The sequence below is a fragment of the Opisthocomus hoazin genome, chromosome 7 (assembly GCF_030867145.1).
Source record: "Opisthocomus hoazin isolate bOpiHoa1 chromosome 7, bOpiHoa1.hap1, whole genome shotgun sequence".
Lineage (NCBI taxonomy): Eukaryota > Metazoa > Chordata > Aves > Opisthocomiformes > Opisthocomidae > Opisthocomus > Opisthocomus hoazin.
Genome location: NC_134420.1, coordinates 21,724,765 through 21,743,039, shown reverse-complemented (window position 1 = coordinate 21,743,039; position 18,275 = coordinate 21,724,765). Strand labels below are relative to the sequence as shown.

Here is an 18,275-nt window from a genome sequence, read left to right as displayed (position 1 = left end):
ATTTTTATGTCTTTCTACACATAGCATACAAAGTAAATCTGAAAAAAAAAAACGTATATTGGTAGGCATGAGTACGAATATGTAGGTGTAAATAGTAGTATTTGAGCAATAGCATGTGATCAATTAAAGGCTGAATCATATGTTACATTCAGACAGAAAGTTAACGTTTCAGAAGCAGCTTTAATATTTCTGTCTCTTCAGTTTGAGGAACAGATTTGACATGATTTCATACTCACAGCCTTCTGCACCTGGTTCCCATTATAAACCTGGCCTTGATAATGGAGCTATGTTCTTCTGCAGAGGCTAATGTTAGCAATGGTATTTTCCTCCCATAACTCTTATAATTTGAGTACCAGTGTTATGGCTGTATTTGACCACTCTGTGCATGTGCAGTTACAATTTCCATCACCTTCCTTACTGAATACATAGAGAACAGATAAAACACTTCTTTAAGTCTGCGTACAGTTTCTAAGCCAGATATTTTTTCCTGTGATACCTACAAAAGCTAGTGATACAGTACAGGCATCAGGGCTATATTGAAAGTCAGATTTTTATTTTCTGTGGTTGTTTATAATGGAAACATTTCTCTTTAAAAGATATGGCTGGAGACCCAGGGATTAATTTCTTTTTTTTTCCAAGATGCTCTGGTTTGAATTTAATTTCAAATTACATTTTAAAGTTTTAATTGTAAAGATAAATTCACTGTAACACTTCTCCGTGTCTGAGAGATATTAAAATCTTTCAGCTATTAAAAGATGCATCTAATTCCTGATCAGACCTCACAATAGAAAGAAAAAGAAAAAAAGAAAAGAAGGAAAACCAGAAAAAGACAATACTTGGTATGCCCTACTGTTATGCTATAAATACACTGATTTAGAAAACCAGTGCAAACATATGTCACAATGATATTCATACAAAAGGAAAAATCATCGACACCTTGATCTTCCTAAAAAAAATAGCAGGGAATTCCTTGGCATGGTATGCTGCCTAGGAAGCCCAGTCATAACACACACAATGCACCTGGCAAAAATATTGCTTGGAATCATTCCTTTTTTCCCCCCATTCATTGTTATAAACTTACATTGATTTAATCCTTTTTCTTATTCTGTCATGAGATTTCAAATATTGGAAGCAACAGTATAAATAAACATAATTTCTCAGCTACAAAATTAAATGTTTGAAGTCCAGCATGTTTTCCAGTTCTAATAAAAGGGGGCAGTATTACATCAGTTGAAATTCTAAGTTATCCAAATTATTGCAAAAAGTGCTGGACAAGGATACAAAACTGCTGAATTTCACTGAAGATAGACGGTTACTACATAAGTGGTCACAAATCTGCTTGTCTGCCTTGGGGTAAAATTTTCAGAGCTAGTTCAGTGGGACTTAGGGTCCTGCATTGCAGTTACTTTGAGAAATTTTTATTTAAGTCACTATTTTTCTTTCAGGAATTATTAAGGAAATATTACAGTTGATACAAAATGAAGGCACGTTTTTCATGTAGCTAGGATAAGCCCTAAGCCTAAAAAGGAAACTGCAAAATTATTGCAACTGCGCAAAATTGTGAAACAAATAATTTTGTATATGTTTCTTTTTTTTATTTAAATAAAATTTTTTTAGAGTAAAATACTGGTGCCCAAATATGGCCTTAGGAAGTTAAATTTGAACACCCAATATAAAAAAATAATTGCTTTCATATATTATGTACAGCCACAAGCAGATTAGGAAATTGGCCAAATTCACAGTAAAGTATAAAGGACATTTGTTTTGTAAGAATTACGAGGACTGCTGGGATTTGGATTTGAAACTTTTCTGTATTCTGGGGCATTTAACTTAGACAAGTCATTTATCTGTTATAAAATGATGGAACTGTAAAGAGGTTGTCTCTATGGAATGTGTCCTTCTACATCTCAGAAACTCCCCAGGGAAAGGTTTGTCAGCTGAGCAGAATGACGTATTCAGGAAAAACAGCTTCCCAGTTGCAGTATCTCTTTGTGGAAATCAGATTCTTCATTACACAGATGGAATACACTCCCACTGAGTTGAATAAATTGCCTATATTCTCACAAGAAAGTGAGACCATATTAACAGTTCCTTAAGTAAATCAGTGTCTTTCTTTTTTCTCTCCGTTCCAGATTTTCTATTTTAAAATAAAAATCTATATATTTAAAGTTAAATTAACTTACACCTAAGCATAAGCTATATGCGGCAGGACCTTTCTTAAGTTGCAGTGAGAACAGAACTTGGTACAATGACTATCAAGACAATACCATAGTAAAAGTAATAACTTTGCAAAATTAGTCATTTGATGTTGATATTGCTATCTGTTTTTTGGCCTAATTATGAGGTATCTGCCCTTTAATTACAAGTAGCATTAAGATTTAACCAACACAAATAAGGATGCTATTGAAAATGCTGACGGTTTCTGTTATGTCTTGCAGCAGACTGAAATATAAGCATTGCCCTCTTATTTACTAGTTACAAATATTCTTCTATAAGAAACTAAAGGAAAAAAGAAAATAAAAATTTTTTTTCTTAAAAGATAAAAACAAATGAGAATAGATCAGTCCCTGAAAATCTAAACCACTTATTCATAAAGATTTATAAAAATCCACAGGGCCCTTCTGACCAATTTATTCAATTTCTCAATTTAAGGGTGGTCATGACTATTTTGGGTAAAAGGAGAAAAGATAACTGAATGCAGGACACACTGGAAAAGTAATTTCTTAACTGTGCTTTTTTTTTTTTTAAACTGTGTTGAGAAATTACTAACAACAAGGTGCTTCTCTTGGTGATTGTCTGAGAAATACTCTGCACTTGCAGAAAAGACAGTGTGACTCCTATCTCTGCAGTTGTTCTGTCTATAATACTGAAATTATGGGGAGAAAAAAGCTGGTAAAAAACTGTCAGCATCATAATCCAGTACTGCTTAGAAAAAAAGCAATACAATGGTGGAGTCATTGCAGGGCTGCAGGCAGTCAAAAGGACATTATGCATGACTACTAACTTTTCCTACAAAGACTTCCTGAAGTGTTTTTATCAGGCAAAGTTTGTACGCATGTGCAATAGCTTCATATAAATGATGAAGTGTAACAGCTCCAGAGGAGTTGTTACACTCTATTGTGTCAATAATCCACATATTTAACAGTCCCAAAATACAGCAGACCATAACACCTCCAAAGGAGTCGTTATGGCTTATCAAGTCAAATCCAAATGCCTAAATACAGATTTGATCAATAGACTGTAACATCTCCAAGGGTAAATAATATACGTTTTTAAGAATGTACACATTTTGCATACAAACTGTGGTCTATAGCAGGATAAGTGATGTGGATTCAACTTGTAAAACTTTGATTTAGAAATAAGGAAGGAATAAAAGGCTCATTATAGGAGGTGCTAAAGTACCAAAATTCCCAGGAAGCAGCTGATGGCTCATGTCATTTATTTTGGGGTCTAATGCTGGTTTCCTACTGCAAATACACAGTTGCCTGAAAATCTAAAAAAGAGTGGGAATGGAACATAAACATAAATATGTTATATTAAATTCTGCTTCCTCTCAGATCCCAATAAATATGCTTCACGGGTAAGTAAAAGGGGAGGTGGGGGTATATCCTTGGGTCTAGCAGATATGTTGGGATTATTGATTGGGTATATGTTCTATCTTGACTTCATATATTTTTCTCCAAAGAAATTAACACATTTCAGCCTATATGCTTTCTACAAAGACATTCTGAAGTGTTTTTGTCAGTGTTTTCATGCTTTCTGCACAAAAAAGGTAGGATCTGGTACTTTTAAAAATAATGTCAGTTAACTTATAAATTCTGTAGCTTTTTCAGGTTCATTTAAAGCTTTAAATAAGAGCAAATATTTTAGGCAATCATGCTAGTTTAAAATACTAAAATATATATAAGTAGCTCTAGCAACGCAAATTTTAAGTATTCTTTTTTGTTGAAAGTAAACATGGCTTGACTGAAAAAAAGTCATCTCCTCCTAACAAAGCCAATTTTTGTATGATTTGATTTTTACCTCTGTCACATTGAAAGAATTCTGTAGCCTATTTTCTGGATTTTTCTAATTCTCTCCCCTTCCTCAGTGTTTCTATTTACTTTGTGAAACTACTGACACAGTTACTTCTCTTTCCTCAGTCAGACGACATCTGATCAGTACCCGTTGGAGTAGACAAAGTCAGCTCTGCTATGATGACTTTTTGCCTTGTGTGCATTGTACTGGTTTTCACTCAGTTTTAGTTCGCATGGTGTTTGCGACCAAAACAGTACTGGTAACACAAGGATGTTTTAGCTGTTGCTGAACAGTGCTTCTACAGCATCAAGGCCTTTTCTGCTTCTTGTGCTGGCCCACCAGCGAGTAGGCTGGGGGTGCACAAGATGTTGGGAGGGGGCACAGCCAGGCCAGCTGACCCAAACTGACCAAGGGGATATTCCACACCGTATGATGCTATGCTTAGCAATAAAAGCTGAGGGAAGAAGGAGGAAGGGGGAACATTTCGAGTTTTGGCATTTGTCCTCCCAAGTAACTGTTACACATGCTGAAGCCCTGCTTTCCCAGAAATGGCTAAACATCTGCCTGCAATGGGAAGTAGTGAATGAATTCCTTATTTTGCTTTGTTTGTGCGCACAGTTTTTGCTTTAGTTATTAAACTATCTCAGCCCACTAGTTTTCTCACTTTTACTCTTCTGATTCTCTCCCCCATCCCACTGGAGGGGAGTAAGTGAGTGGCTGTGTGGTGCTGACCTGCCTACCCTAACCTACAACAGTACACAAACTGAAATAACTCCGTAATTGTAGATGTCCATTGAGTGGTATCATCTCAAAAGTACAGCCTAAACTTAATGCTTCAGCAAATGACAAAGTTTGACTGTGCCAGAATGCTGCATGTTTTTGTTTTGGTCTTTCTGATGAGTGTATCTCTGTGAGCGCTTTGAAAGCTTTGTAGGAGATTTTTTTGAACAGCAGAATATGAACAGAGGCAATTCTCAATTCTATGTCTCTAACCAAATACAAAGCTTTCTGAGATTTAAATGACACATTTTCAAAAAGGCCTAAGCCCAGGCTTTGAAGCCATGTACATAATTTTGTAAGCGCAATCATTTGCACAACAAACTATTACCAGCTATCTGAACTTCAAGACCAGTAACTGACCAGAACTCAATGGCTTTTTTTTAAACCAGCTGCAGGCAATTAATTTGTCATCTTTTTCTGGTGCCAGCTTCTAGCTACTCATTTATACAAGTCTAATTACCTGAAGCCAATTTCTGAAAATTTGCTCCTGAAAACATAGGGTCCTGATTCTTCAAAAGAAACCAATCCAAAATTGCAACTATGTTATCAAAGCCTCACTGGGATTATGACAGAAACTACAGACAATCTTATTGGCATGTAATTGTTTCAAAATTACGTTTTTCTAATTGAAGTGATCCAGCATTCCTCCCCCACCCCCATTTTGATCATCCTGCCCATCATTTTTAGAGTAAAAGAAATATATCGTAATGTAAAAATTGAAAGGCAGAGGTTAAATGGGGAAAGAAGAGCATTCTAGAATGCTGTTTGTGCAAAGGATGCTTCTGGTTTTAATGTATTTTATACTTGCTATAAAATATAAATACATTTCCTTAGTATTCATGACTGACTTAATTCTTTTATTTTCTTTAGGATAGAAAGTAGGGATCTATCGTAATTTAAAATGGCTGATTTATATCCTATCCTTTTGTAAACCCTGCCTTTTCTTGCATGTACAGAGCAAGGATAACAGACTAGCATACCAAAGGTAAAACCAGAGTATTTATTACAAATTTTCCCCACCTTAATGGTTCACTCTGTAGTACATGCTACAATAAATGAACACAGCAGGATTATGTAAGGACACTGAGAGATTTAACAATAGATTTCCTTGCTGCTGTTTTATTCTTAGATTTCAAAAGTTGCAAGTGGTACCATGAAAAGTCTCCCCATAAAAGATGGCATTTGAGAATGCTGTTGTTTATATTTGTTGAAGAGTTCCAATTGACTAATATATTTTCAAGTAAAAAAAAAATTTTTCCTCCGACTGCCTGATGGGTAACCTCAGTCTGGAAGTTGTGCATCAATCTGTGTATTGCTAGTAACTGGCACAAAAAGAAATCTCAGATTATTCACTGAAATATTTACTGACTCTGCTTTAAAAGGTGAAAGACAAAATAGAAACCTGTTTTATCGAATATAAGACGTAAACTTAAGTACTGAAAATACTCAGGGAGCGCACCTGATAAGTAAGTGGATGCCATTTTTGTACTTACTTTTCAAAGTCAAATCAAATGTTAAGAATTCTTTTAATAGCCCTTATAGTGCATTACATATTTTTAAATGTCAAGCCACTGAAACTGATAAAACATATATTTTTAAATAAGCATAATTTTATAAATTCTTAACACTGATCATAGGTGTGATATTTATTTTATTTTTATAACTTGGGCTTTAGTACCCTACCTCTTAGTTTAGTTAAGGTAAACACTGACTTTACTATTAAGAGTGTTGTCTGAATATGGCCTGCTCGTTCAGTTATTAATTTCTATATTTTTTCGTGGTATCAAACTCATTAAATGAGTTTTTCAATGCTGATATTTAAACTAACGCTAGCAGAAATAAATATTTATTAGCTTCTGAATTTGACTTGTAAAAGCATTGCTAATCCTGTGTGATAACAGTTTAAAAAATCTTTTTAAAAGACACTGAGCCTTTCTCTTCTTTTGAGTACTGTAAAGAACCTATCAAGGAAAAATATAAAATGAAGATTAAAAGGTATGTGCAATCTTTGATGGGTCTGTTTACAACATTTCTTTGCCTTTCCATGCCTTGCTACAATCCACTCACTGAGTATTCCCTTGTGGGTTGAGGAGAGATCATAGTATCACCAAATTCACAGTTTAAGATATTTTTAATATTCTGCTGAGTCTTATACTCAACCTGGACTAAAAATTCCTGTTAGTCTTTGGCATATAATGTCATCTTTCCCTCTTCACCAAGATATAAAGAACCTACCTTCTCATATACAAATATATCACAGAATTTTCATTAATGATTTATAGGTATTGAAAGCTATCTGGTTTTCAATTTTTTTTTCAGCAAATAGTCTGAAACACTAGTTGCTTTATAGGCTAATGAACGTGTCAGTTTTCATTCATTACTAAATTGCATCATAACTGTTCCTATTTGCCAATGCCATTGTGATTACTGGGATAATATTTTTCCATTTCTAGTTAACTGGAATAACCATTGTGGTATATAACTGATTTTGTTGGTGGTGAAAAATAACTCATGTGCTGTATTTTTTGCAGCAGAAGCCACCTCTAGGGAAGCTAACAGGGAAGCATTCTTCATCAAAAGGGCTGCCTTATAGCTCAGCCAATTACCTCACCCAGTGTTCACTGGGTCTGTTACACTCACGGAGACCTGCTCTTGGAGCAGATCTTCTAGACCTTGGAAAGGCCACAGAGCTGGACAACACAGATACAAAGCACTTTACAGGAGACTTCTTTGTCCTGTGAGTGGTCCTTAAAGTGTGATAGAAACTGTTTCTCACCTTTCGGATATGATCCCAGCTTGCTATTTCGTAAACTGAATGATGTCCTGCTTAGTCCAATGACGGTCACATTCCCTCACCCCTTCCTCTCATTTACCCTTTTCTTGTAGTGCTCCATTTCATTTTAGTATTTGGAAACTACCGCCAAGATTCAACAGAGAACTTTGATCTTGAACTTCTCATCGAAACTAAGAGCCAAAAGCACTGTTTTGAGCCTAAATACTTCGTTGCATCTGAGTCACAGATTCAAACATGCTCAGATACGTTCAATAGCATTGTCATACTTCACCATGCACATAACTGGCCTTTTTACCATACTTATCAATCTAAGCATTCTCAAAAGCCCAATTCTAAATCTAGCGACCAATGGTAGCTTCAACCAATTCATTTTCCGTGTTGTTATATGCATGCCTACAGCTTAATCACATGAGTGCACAGGACTGTTTTTTTGAATGCTGTCATACAAACGTAGAGAAGTTTGTGGCACAGTACTGTGAAGTGACAAGGTGTATTTAAAATGAAATCAGAGATGGCTCTAAAAATAAATTTTATATAAAAATAAGAAGCTATTTGCAGGGAAAAGAACAAATGACAGACTGTGTGGCAATGGGAGACACTACCTTTTCATTCCTGCAGTTGTTTAGACCCATGTTATTCATGGAGGGCAATTTTCCATCAACACCATGCGGCTGCTGTTGCTGCTGCTGCTCCCTTTGGATCTGCTCTCTCATTTTTCGAGCCTCTTGAATGGCTTTCATTACTGTGTCCTGGTCCCCAAACAGGGCAGGTGAATTAAGACTGGAAAGGATATCTATAAAGAGAGAACACACTCTATTTAGGTAATTATCCAAATTAGAATCCGAGGTAAGCACTCAGCACTCATACTGTTAGAGCTGCACCCAGTTAACATCTGCAAAAGGAGGAGGAGTGGCAATTGTTGTCTGCTTGATGGCTGAATTAATTTATAGAAGTGATTGATAAGTCTGTGCACTTCTTTTGCTGTTATAAATACAACCACTGAAGTCTTGGCATAGCCTGATATGGAGGTATCTGAGCATACTCATGGACTCAAAGTTCAAAGTTAAATATGTGTTTGAGATAACAGTATTCTGAAGCTTAAGTGGGAAGCCTTTGAAGTATTAATAATAATTAATACAATTAACAATGAAGGAGAAAGATATCTTGTTTACTTGACCATGAAAGTCGATGCCAATTTTTAGAATTTCTTTATTTAGAAAACCATCAGTCCAAACATTTAGCTTTCAATTTCAGAAAGAGCACCCACAGTTACTTTTGGAGGTCAGAGCTTGTTATTACCTTACCATGAGTATAAAGCTCTAAATCAGTGGAGAAAAAATTGTTTGCTTTCTATCACTTTGGACAGCAGAAGAAACTTCTAAACATGCATCAAACTCACACAAAACATTTCTGTTGCATCTTAAAATACATGCTAGAGGTAAAGATGAATAACCCAAATACAGTTTCTGATTTGAGACCAAAAGACAGCAATTATTTGGTGACTGGTGGTTTTGTGTTGCTGTGATAAAGCTTTAACTTCATCCACCTGTTCGTGCAAGGGACTATCCTCTGTACTGCACACGGACAGATTTGTGTATATATGTTCTAGATCGGAAATTTTAAGCAAAGTTTGTGCATGAGCTGTGCTTGTGCCTAACAAGCAAATGTATTTTACAAAAGCTCTGAATTTGTTAGATTTGTGTACGTACTAACAGTCCACTATAAAAAACCCTGCAAAATCCCAAACAAAACCAAACAGGCTAAGACTTGGAATTCTCCTTCAAAGATAAATTTCATATTCTTTTGACTTCATTGAAGTTCAGCTGAGTAAAATATAGCAAACTCAACCTCAAAGGACCCTGAATTCTTTTAAAATAAAAAAGGTTATGATCGAGGGTTTCTCACGCTTTATCCTGGGAACTAAACACTTGATTTAATACTGTGGTCTAGACAAGAAGAGATGCAAACTGTGATGTTTTAGATGGAACTGCAATGTCTTCTGTCTGAATGACAGCTGGGAACCCTATTTGCATGACTTTTAATGAGACTTAGACTCCCAATCACCTAAATTTATTGTAAAAATGAAGCAAAATCTCCTACGTTGCTTGCCGATTTTTGACAATGCTTCCCCGGCTTCTTTTATACTTCAGGATCAAGAAGAAAAGTTTTTATAACTTTACGTGAAAAATATTCACACCTTCTCTAGCCATTTCTCTCAAATGGTCTATGACTTCAAACTGATATGGCACTGTCTAATGTTAGATAGTGCAGGAATAGCTGGAAATAAATTGACAGATAGACTAGCTAGCTAGTTGCAGAAAGTATCTTTCAGAGACCATGATATTCCCAAGTGCTTTGAGAATGGAATAAGTCATACTTTTTATATATTTAATGTATGTATGTATGTATCTGTTCATTATTCATAAGTGTTTCTATATATTTTACAAGTACACTTGAGCTACAGATTGTGAATAAGTGGTCTGTAGTAAGTATTTAGTCACTATTAAAATTTACTATTTGATCTTTAGGGCTGATCATCTACATTTTACAGCTCGATTCTGTTTCTTGACTGGTTAAGGTAGTCTTCATACATAGTTTTCTGACCAATTTTGTTTCATTACTTAATAAGGATTATTTCTCAATTCAAGAATCGTGAACACAGGTCAAAAATTCCCTATTTGCAACCATATGAATTAACAAAATCTTGACAGATAAGTGAGCGAATGATAAAAACATGAACAAATAATAAAATTAACTGGTTGGACTGAATGCTTTCTGTCCCTATTAAAAAAATAATTAATATATTCAGTGTATGGTCCTGGTAAGATGAACTTAATACTCAGAATGCAGAGGATTAGATTTCTTTTAGAATGCTGTTCTGGGTAAAACTAACAGTATATTTGGACTAAATAGCTGAAAACCACGTTTGGAGTTACCTTCTTGCCTGGCTTCTGGTTTACTGTAAACCATGGAGATACTGAATGTTCCCTGACTCTCATTCAACAAAGTGCTTGAAAACTTGTTTATTTTAAGGTATGCTACACTGTTGCATTGCATGTACACTAATCACATGAGCCATTATCTGTGTATGTCTCGTATCTAGTCGGGCTCTATGTGCATGGAAAGATATTTTTTTGTTTGTTTAATCTAGAGGTCAAAATTCAAATTTAACTTTGAATGTATACTACCCACTTGATGTCTTTGGGAAAGATACTAATGCAAACCTTCTTCGCACACTTTATATATGCATCTCTATTTACTAATGTGTATATATTTGTATGTATGTATAGTGCTTACATTATATAATTATTTGTTGTATTTCTTGTAGATGCATATCACCGCTGCATGATTTTGGTTACTTTTGTAAAACCTTGGCATTTAAGAGCTCTCTGAAAATCTTTCCTGCAGTTTTTTCCCCCATTTTAAACAGAAACATAGTCCCAAATATCTACTTAATTCAGAAGTAAGTGTGCTCAAGCTGAGATTTCATGCAGAAAAATTGCCAGCTTTCTCCTTTATCCAGGGCAGATTAGTTACCTAAAGAGGATCCTCTTCCCAGAGATCCACCAAGCGGGCTGGGGATGCCACTCTTGTTCGTCACTGTCACTGGACTGCTTTTACTAGCTGGGAAGAGGTTCTGTGTTGGAGATGTTGGGGATTTGACAGGTTCAGCTGTTTTGGGTCGGGCTGAAAGATTCAGTGGCTGGGCTGCTTCATCCTACAAGAGTTTAATGTAAATAATGATTAGGAAAAGACAAATGAACACATTATTTTGCAAGCAGCAGTTACTTTACACCTCAAAGACAATACTACATTCTCCAGCAATAATAACAAAAGAAGCTAATTATCTGCCTCCTTTAAGATTAAACGAAAGGAAACCTCATTAGTTTCTCTGTGTTATGCTTCTATTTACATTAACTATGTGGCTGGATCGTTCTTTTTGCCAAATTAAAATTTGAATTAGCTCACATTACAGCTTAATTTCCTAATGTGTTTTCAGAGATCTAAATTAACCTAGGGCATTTACAAAGCATTATTTAAAATTTGCAGCAGCTCAGTAATGCTTTTGCATTGCTGCTATTTGAAAAGTTCCTGGCACTATAAAAATAAGTTATGTAGCTTATTTTTAAATGTATTAGAAACTAAGGAATCAGAAGTACTTCTATGAAAGAATCATCTGGAAACCCTGACAGTTCTTTGGCCCACATTTAATGCTGCTGCTAGTTTATACATTCCATGCATCTTATTCTGAGTGCATGTTTTGTTTAGTAAAATAATCTATGCTCTTCCCCCATAATAGAAGATAAGAATTTCACTGAATTAAAATTCCTTGACTTACTACAGGAATGAATGTGTACTATATGCATTTCAAAAAATATTTTATTTTCTACTGTTTGATTTTGTATATTTTAAAATATTTCATTATTCAAATGTCATGTATTTTTGACAGATTTGTGTAAAATCAGGTTTTCTTCACAGAAATGCTCTTCTGCTTCTTGTTTGATAATTCTGTAATTATTTCTGTATTCTGTAGTTATTTCTTATTTCTTCAAGTTTTAGTGTATATGTATGTTTAATTGCATAAAGACAATGAATATTTTTTAAGGATATGTAAATCTAGGATCAGCACTTTTGTATCTTTTGATACTTTTCATATGCAATTATGGAAGAAATTCCCTGTGACATATATCTTGTTTCAGTGCTATAGGAGAATAAGTCCATGTGAGAAATATCATAACTTTTGGAAGAAGACTCATGCAAGCAATTAATTTCTTTGATCAGGGTAGATATTCACAATGTAACCTTCTTCCCATTCTTTGAGCTTGTTGCTTTTGCTTCATATGTTAAGCAAGACAGAACATTTGGAAATTGTGAAACAGTGATTTTCTGTAATTAAAGAGCCCAGTAAGACAGATCTCTCATTTAAAATATGCCCAAAGCAGAATTAAGCTGGATATAAGAGAATATCGTCCATATCTTAAAACACTGCACTGATCACTTCAAAGCTTAGAAATATATGTCAGAATACAATAATACACTACATTATGTCATCTTTTCCATTCTCCTTACTGTCAAGCGGTGATTTAGCAAAGTACATCTGATCATCCACAATGCATTAAACAGCAAAATGTAACAAACAGGTATTTTTAATGCCATCATATCTCCAGTTATAAACTGTTTCCATAAAACTGCATGACATTTTTATTCTTCCTGACCTTGCAGTGTGCACAGAAGTCCACACCTGTTCAGAGTCCAAGTAAAAGCAGAAGCACGAATGTATTAGGAACACAGACCATTCTTGTGCTTTGTGTCCACGTTTACATGCAAGCTGTTTCCTTGCACAGATACAAAGCGGCTTCAATAAATTTCTGTGAGAGTTCAGAGCCCCTTTCAGACTATGAAGTTTGCCAGACTAGGTACTGTGAGCATGTACACATAGGAATCTACGTTACCATGTTCAATTTCTAAATAATTTTCTGCCTAAGACTGATACGATCATGTGAAAAAAACTCTAAACACTGACAGAACCTGTTTGTTTGTACTTCATAGACAGCATTCTCATTTCTTTGAGGCAACCAAAAAGCTGGAAAACATTCTGGTCACTGACTGAAAAAAAACCCTATCGTTACTTTTGGAAAGATCTGACTCCTGTAAAAAAATTCCATTAGTTCTATAAATAATGCATGTATTATATACAAACAACTGTTTAAAACAGAAAATATAGGGGATTTGTTAAGCAATGCATGACCATCAAAACTGTCCTGTCTTATAAAGGTCACAATTCACAAAGACAGCATATAGGTACTAGTTTATTAGAGTGCCTTTATACTAATAATTTCTTCATTAGCCATTGGTATTTGTCCACACAAAGCACTTGTAGTTCACCTTTAATATTTTCAATGCAACAGTGTGCTTAATAAAAATAAGAATAAAAAGGCTTCTTTTTTATTAACATATATTTCAGTCTATTCGAGTTATATTATGTAGGGAAACCCCCAAGAATTTGCATGTGGTCAATTCTGTAACAGGACTCAGCTGGCCACAAAGCTGGAACAGTATTGGCTTTGATTCAAGGAGATATGTGCTTGAATTTAACCAGGGAAAATTTTACTTATATAGTAAAGGTTTGGTTTGGTGTAGATCCATTTGGCTCACTCACGAAATTACTTTTTCACATTAAAGTAGTCACTAGTATATTCTCAATACCATAAATCACTGGTGTTAGGTATCACTATACTACGGCAACTTCGCTGAAACAGTTGGGCTTTGCTTTTGGTGGCTTCTGTATTGACCATAACAAACTCTACATATGTGGTAAATTTCACTGACTGCTCTCAAGCCTGGCATTGGATTACAAGAGGTAAAATATTAGACTAATACACATCTACAGTTAAGTAAAGTGAATGCTTTGTTAAATAAATGTTAGATCTGGCCATAATGGAACAGTTTTTATTTATTAGTACTCTCAACCTAGCAAAAAAGTGTCATGGAAATTTATCAGCCCAGACAGAAATATCTACTCACCCACACTTTACCATGATGATTGATGATAATGAAAAAACAAATTATGTTTTACACTCATGTCAAAAAATTAAAAAAAAACCAAACCCTCACCTCAAGCGAGTAAAATCATCCCAGGCTGATTTGAGGCTCAGGACTGCGTGCCTGTAAGGTGTTAGCAACTAGCAAAAAAACACACTCTCTCTCTCTTCACAAAGTCACTCTATGCCTTCTTTAGGTCTATTTTAATAGTTCTGCATTTATAGCGCTATCATTCAAATTGGTAAAACATCTGAATGTTGGTGGGTTTTTACAGTTTGAGGTAAATTGTTTCTCAGAACAACCACAGGAGAACACAGCCAGTTCCACCCAAAGGTACGAGCTGCGGCAGAGATTTCAAGGGGTGCATGATGTTCATTTCAAGCTGCTGGCAAATGCCATGTTGTAGCTGCCTGGTTCCAAGCAAGTGAGAATAAGCAGGCACAAACGTTCAGCAATGGCGCAAAACCAGCAAGGAGCAGCCCGGTTGTCAGCAGCCGTGTGAAATCAGCAGAAGTCAAATCAATCTGCAGTGACACAATGTTTTCCCCGGAGTCCTGACTTATATCTTGGTTTTCTGTGAGGCTACTTCAAAAATTGTAGAATAAGTACAGCTAGAGAATTGTAAAATAATTAGAAGATCTACAGTTTCTCTCGTGCCCTAACAATACAAGCTGGTACCATATTTTAAGATACTCAAAAGTTCAGTCTGAAACAATTCATGAAATGGATGCCATTTATGCACATTACTAAATTACAAACTGGGATCTTGAATATATCACATTTTACTGATGAATCTGTTGTGCTGTCTGTGGTAGGAAGAGGGACTCCTGATATTTTTGGAACAAGAAGTGAATACTTTCTCATCCTTTCTCTGTGCTGATAATACAGCACTAAAACTGAACATTTCGTTTGAATATTGAAGAACTTTCATGTGGTTCAACTTCCAACTGTAAAACAATTAAATAGAATAGAAATTTAATTTCACTGCCCTTTCCAGACACCGAATTTTTTCTTTACTGAAAAATACCTTAACTTGAGTTACCGGGCTGGTCCCTCGCTTCTCATTTTTCATCCCAGTGGGTGAGAGTGCCCCTGTCGTATTTGGTGGCTGTGGAGTAGATGGCATTTTGGCTCCAGGAGAAACTTGCATGCTTGCCAGCTGAGCTGCATACAGTTGCTGGAAGACAAGAAGATATACAATGTACTCCTGCAATATTCCTGAAAAAGAAGCTGTAAATGTACATAATATTTATTGCTCTGCTATTTCTTCTCTTAAAGGAATTATTGATTTTTTTCAGCACTTTATTGTTTGTGTCTTTTCCCTTCTTGTTATTTTCAAAAAGAAAAAAAAAAGAAGACTGGAAAAATCCAGCACACCAATATCTTTTCTCTTAATTTGACTTTTAAGTAATTTTTTTTTCTTCTTGCTGATGATGGTCATGGTAAAGAGCAAAATTTTGTAATGTGTTCAAATATTAACCAAATAAATGGCAAAATTATAAGGCTGGTTATGAAAAATAAGTATAAAGTCCTGTCAAAACCAACCATGCTTCTGGTCCTTCTGTTGCTACCCAGATATTACCCACCAACTCCAGAACCTGTACTGGGAGCTTACATAGGAATCATTTGCTACCAAAAGGCAATGTTGCATCTTCTCTAGTGAGCAAGGAAAGGTAAAACAGGCAAGAGGGCATGTCTCCATCTCAGTGTAGAGTGATTTTTATAATTTCTATAAATGCTAATAAGAATGTAGGACTTAAAAATTCCTGTAAATAGTGATGAAAATACAAAAACATCCTCATGAAATTTTTCAAAAAGTTCAACTGAAACGTAATAAAAGACTTGTAGATTAAAATAAACTATTCCTACCAATCTAAAGTATTTACTGAACAAAAACAAATAGGTTTAATTTCCTTCCAGTGACCATATTTAAACCCTCACCTTGAATTAGCATCAGCAATAATTCTTCCACCATAAACAGGGAAGATCCTAATCCCTCTTCTACACATAAATCTATATAAACTTTGCCTTATTAGTGAGAAAAAAGCCAGGTGGTTTGTATGTAATTTCCAACATTACTATCATTCAGATGGACAAATAAAAAAAATTACAGTAATCAAAAGCAGACCTTTCAGCACATGTAATTAAATGAAAGCTTAATAAAGAATAATTGCAAGAGCCAGATGTGCTTATGTCATAATTGTTGCTTTCTTTGGAACAATTTTTCTAATATAACAAGCCTCCACAGAAATGAAAGTTACACAATACTGTAAGCTCAGTGACTCAGTGGCTAGACCAACACGTGAAGGAGGGGCAGAGTCAGAACTCTGGGTGACAAATGAAAACTCCTGTTTGTTTGTTTGTTGCTTGTATCCCCTTTTCAATAGCACACAGAGGCTATGAAATGATAACTGATTAATATTTTGAAATCAACGGTGTTTAAATATTTTGGCTAAGGTGCTATTTTTTCCTGTGCTAGAAAACTAGAGAAATTGAAAAATTTCCCAGCTTTCAGTGATGTCCTGAAGAATGAAAATGAAGCGTTGGATAAAGTAGTCAATGGGGTTTTTTCCTCTACTACTGGGATCTTATCCCTTTTGTCGAATTCTTGAGGTCAATCTATGCTTGCTCAATAGGATGCTTTACTTATATGAGAGAAAGAAGCACATTTCACAAAATTCCAAAAGTCAGGAACTGTACTATGAAAGAGTTGATACAATAAACTTGAAGACAATTTAAAGACAAAGACAAAACCCAAACATTATAACGGCTTTCTCAGTGTTCTGTACTTTGTCTACTAAAATACTTTTCCTTTTTTATTTTTTTAATTAGCAACCTATTTAATGTCTACTTCAGCTGTCTGGGGGAGATGACTTAGAAGTTACTAAAAGTAGACTTAAACCTTAGTAATTAATGTAGAGAGTATTGCACTTTCAAGCAGGAAAGGAATTCTGTGTAAAAGCAAATCTAGGTTCATCAACTAAAGTTCAAAATAATTTCCTTCTCCCTTCTCAGATAAGCCATCAGGGCAAAAAAAAGTGGGGTATGAGTTATTCTTTCTACAAAATTCAGTCTTTCTTAGAGGATAAAAGTCAACAGTCAATGGTGGTGAGCAGCATAGTGCGGAGGGTTGACCCAAGCTGGCTGCCGTTCGCCCACCCAGCTGCTTTCTGCCTCCTCCTCCTCAACAGGACAGGGGAGAAAATACGACAGAAATGCTCATGGGTTGAGATAAAGACAGGGACATCACTTACCAGTTACCATTACGGGCAAAACAGGTTTGGCTTGTGGAAAATTCATTTCATTTATTGCCAATTACAACAGAGTTGATGGTGAGAAACACAGACAAATCTAAAATCCCTCATCCCTGCCATTTTACCAGGCCTAGATTCACTCCTTCACTGCTGACTCCTCCACCTCTTCACCCTCCATCCTGGCTGCTGGCAGGGTTGTTCCTCACGCCCTGGCCCTCGCTCCCCGCTGCCCTTTCTGGAGAACATTTTGATGGCGGCCCCGCGGCCGGGATGGACCCTGCCCTGTGGTGGGGCTGCTGAGGGACCGGCTGGGGCCAGCACCGGCAGCCTCCAGCCGTCTCGCCTCTCCTCTCCTCTCCATGGCCGCCCCGCAGACCCCCCGCTGCCAGCACCCGGGTACCGACACCGAGCATGCACAGCAACCACAGCTTGTAGCTCAGTTAGCCATGATGGGCAAGCAAAGGCGTGCTGCAGACTGGGAAGCTGCGTAACTTCTTTTAAATATCAGTTTTTATGAGGAACTAGCCAGTCCGGAAAAATATGTGCATGCCACCGTCGCAGGGAAAAAATGGATTTTTTTACAAATACCACTGTTGTGGCTCGAAAGTGCAATTTAGGACATCACATTGAGATGGTCAGGTTGTGAAGCTTTTATTTGCAAGATTAAGGAGGGGGAAAAAAACTGCAAACATTGAATGAATGTTGTGAGTTAGCTTTTGATGCTCAAAAGCAAAAGTTTCAACGGATTTTTTCAACTGAAATTCTAACCTACCGATCACTGAGTAGTGACTAAAAAAATTAACCTACCTCAAACACTGAAACATATCTTCCTTTCCGTATATGTCTAGCACATAAAAAGAAGAGCATTTCATAACACTTAAGCCAAC

The 18,275-nt window shown here is 35.9% G+C and overlaps 1 protein-coding gene across 14 annotated transcripts in view; it reads right to left on the bottom strand.

The window, feature by feature from the left end:
- Positions 1–18,275, bottom strand: part of SOX6 (SRY-box transcription factor 6) — a 386,542-nt gene that overhangs the window by 57,775 nt on the left and 310,492 nt on the right. For all 14 annotated transcript variants that reach the window (XM_075427559.1, XM_075427555.1, XM_075427560.1 and 11 more), the window contains 3 exons: positions 15,162–15,311; positions 11,129–11,309; positions 8,194–8,384 (listed from right to left, as the gene is read on the bottom strand). In XM_075427559.1, coding sequence (XP_075283674.1) covers positions 8,194–8,384; positions 11,129–11,309; positions 15,162–15,311 — 522 coding nt within the window. The remainder of the gene's footprint in view (positions 1–8,193; positions 8,385–11,128; positions 11,310–15,161; positions 15,312–18,275) is intronic.